The following is an 11,313-nucleotide window of genomic DNA, read 5'->3' on the forward strand; positions in this document are numbered from 1 at the left end:
TTCATTTTTTTTTTTTTTGGGGGGGGGGCGCGGTGGTAGTGGTGTTGGTATTTTTCTTTTGGTACTCTGACAGTGTGATAAGGCATGGTCTCTGAAATTGAGACATGTAGCCTATCTGTAAACTAAAGGACACATTGTATTAAAATTGGTAGGCTTCTAGAATGCATATTGTCACCATCTTTAGGTTCTTTTTGTGACATATACCAAAATTCAAGAATAGTGGAATTGTTTGCCTTGTAAACAACTAGCAACAGTAGTTGTATTTGCCAATTTTGGAATAGGCTTAGTTACATTTGTTGCATTTTAACTAGAAGGCATTATTTTGAAATCATTGAATTTCTAGCTCAATAAATGATTGAATAGTCTTCATTGCTTTTACTCCTGAATTGCATATATGTCTTATTGATTTATATGGTTTTTGTCCCCTATTTTAGGTATCCCATAAATAATACCAACTCATGGATTCCCAAGATGCAAGCTTTTTATGTAATGAGAGAATCCAGCAATTCTGTCTCTTAATGTGATGACACTATTCATAGACTCTGATTTTATTTATAAGCCACTTGCTGCATGATCCTCCAAGTAGACCTGTGGCTTGAGGTAAAGAAAATGCCGCAGAAAGAATGCTACAGAAATATTTGGTGTGTTTTTTAACACTGACAGTTAAGGTTGGGCCAGCTACATTTGGGGATGACCCCCTCCATTGTCATAACGTCCTGCCCCATTCCCTCTAAGATTTAGGAAGAATTCAGATCCTATCCATTGGAGTCTTTCATCAAACATATTCAGATTCTAACGGACCAGGATTTTGATTATCTGCACCTTACATGCCTGATTAAGGGGTTAATACTAACCTGTTAAAAAGAGTGATTTTTTTGGTTTGCCAAAAGTTTTCTTTTCTATATATTAGAAAACCACATCTTCATTGAATGTTTAAATGTAAAATTCTACTAAAATTATTAAGACGACAATTTAGTATCTCATAGTTTGGATATTTTTCTGAAAAGTATTTGCCAAAACTGAAATGCTTCAGTATTTTACATTGTCTGACTAATTAGAGTGACTTTTTGTTTGGATCTTATAGGAAAGGATGTTTTCTTTTTCTTATTTCTTCCATCTTTCCTTTTTATATTTTTTTTACTTTATATGTATAACATACATGCCTATATATTTTATATACTACTGGTAGCCCATTTATAAATTTAGGAGCACATTGCATTTAGTAGGTTAACATGGCTGGTTTTAAGTGGACTACTATGTATATAAATAGTTTGGGGGAAACAGCTGTATACATGTTTGGGCAACGGTTATGCATATTATTTAACCAAGAGAAATTTTTCTTAAAGAGCCAATATTTAAAATTTAAGTATATCTCCTATGTCAATAAAAGAAAATGTACTTTATTATGATTTCAGCTATATTTCTTATACTTTACCTTTTTATTTAATTGTCTAGCTGGATATATCTTTTAAAAAGAAAACTATGGACTATTACAGTAAACATTGTTCTCAAACACAAGCGTTAGTCAAAATAAAATTATTTTTTGTTTCAATTAATCTTTTATATATTTGGGATTCTTTTGAGGGATTGAGGGAATGTCAGATTTTAAAAACAAAAGGAAAATGTAGGAATAAAGACAATCTCTTTCAATCTGGAGATGCTAGAGAATTATCAATGCTCATTGTCATATTACAAATGAAAAAAGGTTTACCATTAGAAATGCCTTCCAGTGAAACTAATTATTTCTCAAAATATTTAGTATTATATAAGAATTCACCTAGTTCCTTAACATTCATTTTTAAAATTATTTTTTGTAGTAAACAAGAAAATATTGCCTCCTAATTCTTTTCTTCTATCAGTGTCAAATGGGAAAATATTTATATGTTGATAAAAGAGGTTTTGTTTGGAATTAATCATAGTTTGTATTTACTGTTCTGATTGTGCTGTTTCTAAATTATTAAATCTGCTGGGTTTTATTGATGCAGCTGGCATTTAAGTGACACAAATACTAAAGAAAGGTACTGTGAAATTATCACTTTTTGGCAGGGATACTTTTAAACATAATTACCTTTCTACAAAGGTAGGTTGAGATAATTGTAAATAATGGTGCAAATCACTGTTCAGATAATCTTAATATTACATTAATTTTTCTACAGATTGCAAGATTTGTAAATGTTTGAATTGTACACATTGATATTTAATGATAAATTTTCACAAAATAAATTGACCCCTCATTCTTACTTGCATTTCTCATTTAGATCAAGTTAAATTAACAAAGATGTTTCAGCAAACTTGAAACTCAGCTGTTAGCACTTTATCAGGCATACTCGGAAGAATTAAACAACAGCCGAAGAAATAGTTTCTGGAATGATGAACACCTTAATCAGTCTATTAGAACAGACTAAAATGTTCCATCTCAGCATTTCCAGCCTCTCTCTACCTGGGTTAGTCAGTGGAGTCTAGTGTACCATTGTTCTCTCAACTCGATAGCCAACACCTCAGTCTTTTGTTCTCCAACTAATCAGTAAAATAAATAATGCATCTTTTCTTCTGTGATGATATCTTAGAGTTTTTCATGCATTTTTGAAGTGTTCAAAGCCCAATACTTTGGAATGTTTATTGGTATACTGTAGCCTTGTGCAAAATGAAGAGTAGAAGCTATTTCAGAGAAACCACCCAATAAAAATTGTCATAGCATAGAAACTAATGACATTAACAATAAGGTAGGAACTATTTATCCCATGTTTACCTAATAGTAATAGATGTAAAAAATATTTTTATTCTTTTTAGTCATACATTTACAGTAGAATGTTTTAAAAAAATTTTTAGTTGTACATGGACACAATACCTCCATTTTATTTATTTTTATGTGGTGCTGAGGATAGAACCCAGTGCCTCACAGGTACCAGGCAAGTGCTGCACCACTGAGCCACAACCCCAGCCCAGTAGAATGTATTTTGATATACATGGAGTATAACTTCACATTTTTGTGGTTGGTCATGATATGGAGTTACATTGGTCATGTATTCATATGTGAACATAGGAATGTTATGTCCTAATCATTCTGCAGTCTTTCGCATTCCTATCTTTCCTCCCTTCCTCCTTTCCCCCCACTCCCTCCTGTCCAATCTGGCGAACCTCCACTCCTCTCTCCCCTGCTGCCTATTGTGACAAAAATTATTTTTAACAAACTGTTTAATAGCTTGTTTTAACTAATATTTAAATGTTGAAGTTTAGTTGATCCCTTGTTCTTGCAACTTAACAAGTATCTTAATATATTCGCATAGTAAGCAATTAGAAAAATGAGAAAGCAGTTTGGTTGCTACATTGTCTGTACTTCTTAGTTTGTATCTTAAGTTTTTCCTATAGGAAAAAACCTCTTAGATTTCCCTGTGTCGGATTTAATGAAAATGACCCATTAAATTAAATTTGAGGACTATAAAAATATTCTGAGAAGGAGAAGTAGTTTAAAAACAAATTGCTTATGTGTAAGGCCCTGGGTTGCTCCCTCACCATACAAAACTTAACTAGGCTAATATCTTTGATTACCGATTTTTCAGTTTCAGTTTTACCTAATGACATAACAATTAAGAGGATGGCAGTTCTTTTATTTCTCATTATTAAATCTCATAGTATTTATCTCATTGGTTGTTTATTATTGTATGACTAGTTGACAAGTGAATTTTGTAAAAAGCAAATATTTAGATCACCAAAGTAATCATAAAAAGGAGAGTAGATAAACTGTGGTATAGCTGCTCAAGAGAAATGTGTAGAAGAGAATGAAGATACTGTCTAAAAATAAATAGAAACATTCAAGATAAGTGAAAAATCAAGGTACTGAGAAGCACATTTCTATTAAAAAGAAAAAAGCCTGGGAGTGTTACCTAGCATGCATGGGGTCCTGGATTCCATCCCCAGCACCCCTCCTCCAATAAATAAATTAATTTATTTAAGTTGTAGATGGACACGATACTTTTATATTTATGTGGTGCTGAGGATCAAACCCAGTGCCTTCCACTTGCAAGGCAAGCACTCTACCACAGAGCTACAACCCCAGCACAAATAAATTATCTTGCTTTCAGGAATACATAAATGATTAATGGGGTCCTGGGCACAGTGGCGTACACACCTGTAATTCCAGGGGCCTGGGAGGGTGAGGCTGGAGGAACAAGTCAAAGCCAGCTTCAGTAATGGAGAGGCACTAAACAGCTCAGTGAGACCCTGTCTCTAAAATAGGGCTGGGAATATGGCTCAGTGATCAAGTGCCCCTGTATTCAATCCCAGCTACCTAAATAAAAAATAAAAAATAGTGTTCATCTTCTGGGACAGAATGGAGGGAATGAAAATTGGACATTTGGGAGACAAGGATGGGAAGAACTTTCACTATATATTTGAACCATCTTACTATCACTATATATTTGAACTATCTTAAGTGTTAGTATGTATACTATTGAATCATGTTTAATATATCCACTATTTATAAAACTAAAATTTGAACTTAAATTCAGAAGTCATTGCACATGAATAATTATAGCATTATTCGTAATAGCCAAAAGAGGAAACAACCCAAATATCCATTGATGGTTTAATAAACAAAAGTTGTATATCCATATAGTAAATGTTATTCAGCCATAGAAATGAATAAAGTACTGTTGTGTCTTGAAAAGATGGATGAGCCTTGAAAATATTATGCAAAATGAAAGAACCCATACACAAAACACTACATATTGTATGATTCCTTTTATATAAAATGTTCAGAATATATAAATCCATAGAGACTGAAAGTTTAGTGATTGCCAGGGGCAAGGAAGGAAAAATGGGAACTTACAGACTGTGTATGGGGTTTCTTTGGGGGGGGTGATGAAAATTATCTGGAATTAGATGTGAAGGGTGCCAAATTTTGTGAATTTACTAAAAACCACTGACTTTACTTGAAAGGGGTGCATTTTCTAATATGAATTCTATCTCTAAAAGTAATTTAAAATATCAGAGGTCATGAGTTAGTAATCTACATGCCAAATTCACTCCCACGGGCTCATTTAAAACAAAATTATTTTAAAAATTTGCACTATGTAAAGTAACAAATACCTAGTCCCTGATGGAAGGTGAATTTGAGATCCCTAAAATGAATTTTATTTATTCCTTGAAAAATGGAAGTAAGTTTGACTCTTCCCTCCTTCTTGGTGGTGCTGGGGAACTTTTATTCCACTTCCATTAACTTATTGTTTCAAGTGTTTAATATTGGGGAAAAACTAAGGTGCTTTTGTCACTGATGCCTTTCCATTCACCCTCTAGGGATTTTTATGGTATGCTCAATAGAGTATACTGATAATAAAGGATGCAGATAACTGGTCCCCACTACCCCCACCAAAAAAAAAAAAACTTGATAAATGAAGAGGAAGTCTTCTGAAAGTATTAACCACAACATTATCATAATTCTTAGTAACTTGACTTTTTCTTAAGTGAAAATTTTAACTGTGCTATTTCCTAAAAGGTTTAATTTTATCTGTTTATCAACTTCTTCCCAATTTCTTTAAACCGTCAGCCTTTAATTAATTTTCTACTAAATGTGCTCTTTGTTTTCTACAAAGCTTCTGGAAGACAACAGTAGGTTTGTTTGTAATATACTGCTTTAAAACAAAGTATAAAAAGGTGTTGGGTTTGTAGCATAGTGGTAAAGCACCTCTGAGTTCAATCCCCAGTACCAAAAGAAAAAGGGACATTGGAAAAATAAAAGGTTACAAAGACTGGAAAAATCATCCATAATCCTAAAATTATCCCTGTGGTTATCATTTTGATCCCCCCAAACTTTAAGGGAATATTTCACACATCTTGAATATTCATAAACTTTATATAAAGATTTTTAACATGTGAGATTATATGAGGTACCATGTACCTCATACAAATGAACATGAGGTATAAAACATGGTTAGAGATAATAACCAAGTTTAGAGTGGTTACCTCTGGAATGGGGGATGGAAAGGGACTTCCCTGAAACCTGAAAAGCTGTTTCTAAAAAAATAAAGAGCTACAGCAAATATCACAAAATCTTTAGATTTGACACTGCTTAATGGTAAGTACACATGTATTTACTATATCCCCTACATTTATGTACTTGATCTATTTATGTAATACTTGATCTATTTCATAATAAAAAAGATATATTGCCTTCATGATTGTTTGAATCTAAATCTGTCACTCACTGGCCATCAGTTTAATTGTTTATCCTGACATCCTTCTCAATTAAAAAAGTTTGAAATCTTATCTTGTTTTCCAGCAAAAAAATTCTAAGCACCTCAAATACAGAAGAGGTATAATTTCAAATATATCCTAAAATTATATTTGAAATTATATCCTAAAAATAATTTCACCCTTAACCATTCACTTGTTATGAAGTGAATTTCAAAAGTTCAAAAAGAAATTCCCATTTGTTTTATTTCTTATATAGTGCCTTCCACAAATTTTAATAGCCATACATTTGTAAGCTCACATTTGTAATTACATGTTAAGGGTAGAAAATTTCTGGATCAAAAAGTCTCATGTGAAAAACAATTGTGATCATCCTGTTGGATTTGAATTTAGATGCGAGGCCTCTTTTTTGAGGGGTGGTACCGGGGATTGAACTCGGGGGCACTGGACCACTGAGCCACATTCCCAGCCCTATTTTGTATTTAGAGACAGAATCTCACTGAATTGCTTAGCATCTTACTCTTGCTGAGGCTGGCTTTGAACTCTGGATCCCCTGTGTCAGCCTCCTGAGTGTCTGGGATTACAGGCTCGTACCACCATACCTGGCACAAGGCCTCTTATTGCAAGATTCTAGTTCAGTATGGTCCAAAGGAAGCACTAAATAATAAAACTGGAATTTGTTTTTTTCTGAACATGTTTTCAAAGGATCACAAAGACATGGGGTAAAATAAAACAGTAGCGTGATAATCAAAATGGTTAACAACTGCTATAGAAGGGAAAATTGGGCTCTCATACAAACCAATTATTCAATTTCACCTATGCTGGTTTTGTTTGTTTGCCATTATGGTGTTTGTTATTTTAGTTCTCTTTGCTCACACTCAGGGAAATGTTATTGTTAGTTAGTATTAGCTAATTAATTTTTTTAATTCAGTAACTACTTATTAAGAATTGTGTGTGTGTATATATATATATGTGTGTATATATATATATATGTATATAACTTTAGTCATTACACACACACATATTTTTTTCTTGGTTTGTGGTTAGGATTAAGTACCTTCACCAGATTTTTTTTTTTGTAACCTGGATGGTATTCCAAGAGATAAAATATACTTGGGCTTTCCTGTGATAAATTCAATATAAGGATGCCTGACCCACATCTAAGGAGACTTTACCAGAGAACTCAAAGGGCCTCAGATATTTTCACCTGAAAAACTGTCCTAGGGAGAATTAAATCAAATCTTGAGGCCCTAGTCTTCTGAAGTAACCATCTGTGTTAGCTAATTGATTTTAAAAGAATAGTCAGGAGTAGTGACTAAAATAAAGTTGTCAGGATCCTTCTGAATTTCAATGTTATCTTTATCCATTCCATGGACAGAGTTAATTCTCTAATTCTATGTGTTAAATATATATGTGTATATGTATATCCTGTAAAGTTGTACTTCTGCTCCCCAACACACACCAAGTAACTTGGGGTTACTGGAGATTGAATGCAGAGGTTCCTTACCACTGAACTGCATCTGTAGGTCTCGCTCACCAAGTTAGCTTTCAATCGTACTGCATTAGCCTCTCAGGTTGCTGCAATTACAGGTGTGTGCCACTGTGCCCAGGCAGAGTATATATTTTTATTCAATATACTCACATGTGAGCATATGAGAGTTCTGTAAACTTTCTATTAAGTCTGTACATTTAGAATACCCAAGATTAGGGCTATTCTATGGGTTACAGAATGGAATAATAAGTATTGCTGAAGGGACAGCTTGGGAGACTAAAGCAGGAGGATCACAAGTTCCAGGACAGCCTGGGCAACTTAGCAAGACCTTGCCTCAAATAAAAAGGGGCTGAGGATGTAGCTCAGTGGTGAAGTGCTTGCCTAGCATGCTCAAGATCCTGGGGTACCACAAGTAAGACATTATTGAAGGGAAATTTTTACCAGGTGTCCAGTGTACACATTTGTTCTTCCACAACAGCACATTCCCCTTCCTTCTCTCTCAGACACACAGATGTATGCTAGGGCTGAGGGCCTATACCTATTATAATGGCTTCATATACTCTGGAGTCTATTGCATTTTATGGCTGTCTCCTAATTAACTCCAATGTCTATGTTTAGCTAATTGAACTACTCTTTGGTAACCACATGGGCCTCCCCCACAAAAAAGATTGGCCTTCAAAATTAAGGAAAGAAAATCCTCCATCCATACTCTTATCTCAGATTCTTGGCTTGAGCCAAGATATTAAGTAGCTCAAGGCAAAGATTCTTGCCCCCATCTTGAAGGACTGGGGAAGGTACAGTGTAAAACTGTGTTAACACAGGTTTCTTTTATTTGGTCATAGTAGACAGGTCTTCAAATTTAGTGGTGCTGTTTTTTTTTTTTTTTTTCCAGTTGAATCTGAAGACACCATAATGCCAATAAAATAATCATAACATACACAGATGCCAAGTCGTTTATGCTGAAATGTGTCAAGTATCCAATCACATTTATTAAAGAATAGGCCATACAATACTCCCAATCTTTTCCAAATCCATCACTTGTAGTCTAAACTTTTATCAGCTTGCTAAAGGCGGTCTAGAATAGTATCTGGTTACCTTTTGAAAAGCTGGTTTCGTGTAAGAAACAAATTTTACCACTAGATGGAGCTGCTCCCCAAAGTCAAGGATTCTCTGTCTTCTTGAGACTCCCAGCAGCAAGTGATGTAGAAATTAGTCTTTGGTAATCAAAGTTAAACAAAAGCACCGTTGGGAGATGTACACGGTGCTTTCATGCTAGATGATAAAAACCAAAAGCTTAACTGATGCCATAAATTCACCTACACTCTCCCGCATTGTTGCTTTTCCTTAGACTTTTCAATATATCATAAAAGTCAGGTTTATAGATATTCATCTTCATAACTTAAAGTTCATCATTTAATAGTTGAAACTTTGATAATTACACATTATGTACTTGCCTACATTTATTCAGTCACAAATATATTCTTAGTTATGTCCTGTTTTATTTTTGAAACTTTAAAATATAAAAACCGGGGCTGGGGATGTGGCTCAAGCGGTAGTGTGCTCGCCTGGCATGCGTGCGGCCCGGGTTGGATCCTCAGCACCACATACAAACAAAGATGTTGTGTCCGCCAAAACTAAAAAATAAATATTAAAATTCATTCTCTCTCTTTAAAAAATAAAATAAAAAAATAAAATATAAAAACCTGGGGGCTGGGGTTATGGCTCAGTGGTAGAGTCCTGGCCTAGCACGTGCAAGGCGCTGGGTTCGATCCTCAGCACACATAAAAATAAATAAATAAAATAAAGGTATTGTGTTCATCTACAACTAAAAAAAATACAAAAATAATATAAAAACCTCTGTTCATAATTGATTGTTTAGATACTATATGTAATAGAATCAACCAATTCCAAGGCAAAATACAGTCCCCATTATAGTCCCAGTACAAACCAAATTATTTTTCACTCTTCCTTATTTTATTATTTTTGCCTTTCACCTATTTGGTTGTAGAAAATTTTAAAGAAAAAGAATCTCTCTCTAATAATCCATAAACATGACCAAATTAAAATAAAGTCGTGTTAATTGTATAGCATAATTATGGTCTCAATATGTGGCAAATCTTTTTTAACTATTATCATTGTCATTAGCTTCTTACATATTGAACTTTACAAAGCTATTAAGAAAGTTTTCTGTATTACTATAAACCATCAACATTTTGATCAAATGTTCTAAGCACCATAAGCACCGTAGCATTCAAATATATTAAAATCTAGCTAATTTGGAAAAAGATGAATAATTTATAGGATATTATGTAGTTAAAATAATGAATTTATACAGTTGTATGAGACAATGGGTATACTTGTAATATAAGATCACAATAAGGGGGCTGGAGTTGTAGCTCAGTGGTAGAGCCCTTGGGAGGCACTGGGTTCAATCCTCAGCACCACATAAAAATAAAATAAAGGTATTGTGTTCACCTACCACTAAAAAAAATATTTAAAAAGATCACAATAAGTTCATGTCAATGTTAAAAAGCTATAAACAGGATTAAATTCTTTTAATCATAAAACAGTTACTGAGCCAACAACTTTACCATCCTAATTCCAAAGACTTTTTTTTTGAGTAAAGCATATTTTCCGTGGAATTGTTTTTATAAAAATAAGAAATTTAAATTTTCTTCTTTAATATAGTACTCTTAAAAGTATCATGAACTACATTGGAATTGAGCAATCCAAATTAATTATTATCCAAGGGAGGTAATGACATTCATCATTGCATTACACTATTAGTGAGAAATTTAATTGTAGATGTATAGATGGATGCTAAAAATACTCACCATAAAGATGTAGTCAAAGAGATTGTCTTGCTTCCCAAACTGTTTTTGGAGTTCTCTTGTAGAAAGTTATAGAAAAGCTTTTTTTATTTAAAACATAAGTAAGATGTTAACTTGAAATACAGTGAATGGCCTTAGGGTTATACTATTTTTTCCTCTACTTTCAGGTTTCTAGGTTAAAGAATCATGAATTTTGTTTCTAAATATTACTATAGCAGTTAATGTTAGTCCTCTAGGAAGTGATTAGAGAAAGGAAGGTACAATTTTTCTTACCAAGGTTTAGTAATCAATTGACTATGGTGTATCCAAATGAACTTGGCAATTTTTAATATTTATTTTTATTTTAGTTATAGTTGGACATAATACCTTTATTTATTTATATTTATGTGGTGCTGAGGATCAAACACAGAGCTTCACAAGTGCTAGGAAAGTGCTCTACCACTGAGCCACAACCCCAGCCCTCAACTTGGCAATTTTAAGTGTGCATTCAGGAAGATTTTCCTGAAATCAAAAGAAAATTATCCATTCTGCTATCAAATATTGGGTTAGTACTATAAAATATATGTAGTTTATTAATACATTTTATATAAATATCTTCTTAGAGTAATGCATGACAAAAACTAAGTTAATGATGTTTTTGGCATTAAAATTTCAGTTAAGGCTGGGTGAGGTGGCGTATGCCTGTAACCCAGCGGCTGAAGAGGCTAAGGAAGGAGGACTGGGAGTTCAAAGTTAGCCTCAGCAACTTAGTGAGGCCCCAAGCAACTCAGCAAGAGCCTATCTCTAAATAAAATATAAAAA

The 11,313-nt window shown here is 33.6% G+C and overlaps 1 protein-coding gene across 12 annotated transcripts in view; it reads left to right on the plus strand.

The window, feature by feature from the left end:
• The window catches only part of Gk (glycerol kinase), a 170,144-nt gene that overhangs the window by 84,533 nt on the left and 74,298 nt on the right, over window positions 1-11,313 (plus strand). For 5 of the 12 annotated variants that reach the window (XM_048796333.1, XM_048796340.1, XM_048796338.1 and 2 more), the window contains one exon: window positions 435-2,240. The exons of the other annotated variants lie outside the window; for them this stretch is intronic. In XM_048796333.1, coding sequence (XP_048652290.1) covers window positions 435-445 — 11 coding nt within the window. In that variant the 3' untranslated portion in view covers window positions 446-2,240. Of the gene's footprint in view, window positions 1-434; window positions 2,241-11,313 lie in introns of those variants that run through there. 12 annotated transcript variants of the gene reach the window in all.

This window comes from Marmota marmota, unplaced genomic scaffold (genome assembly GCF_001458135.2).
Source record: "Marmota marmota marmota unplaced genomic scaffold, marMar, whole genome shotgun sequence".
In the NCBI taxonomy this organism is placed as follows: domain Eukaryota; kingdom Metazoa; phylum Chordata; class Mammalia; order Rodentia; family Sciuridae; genus Marmota; species Marmota marmota.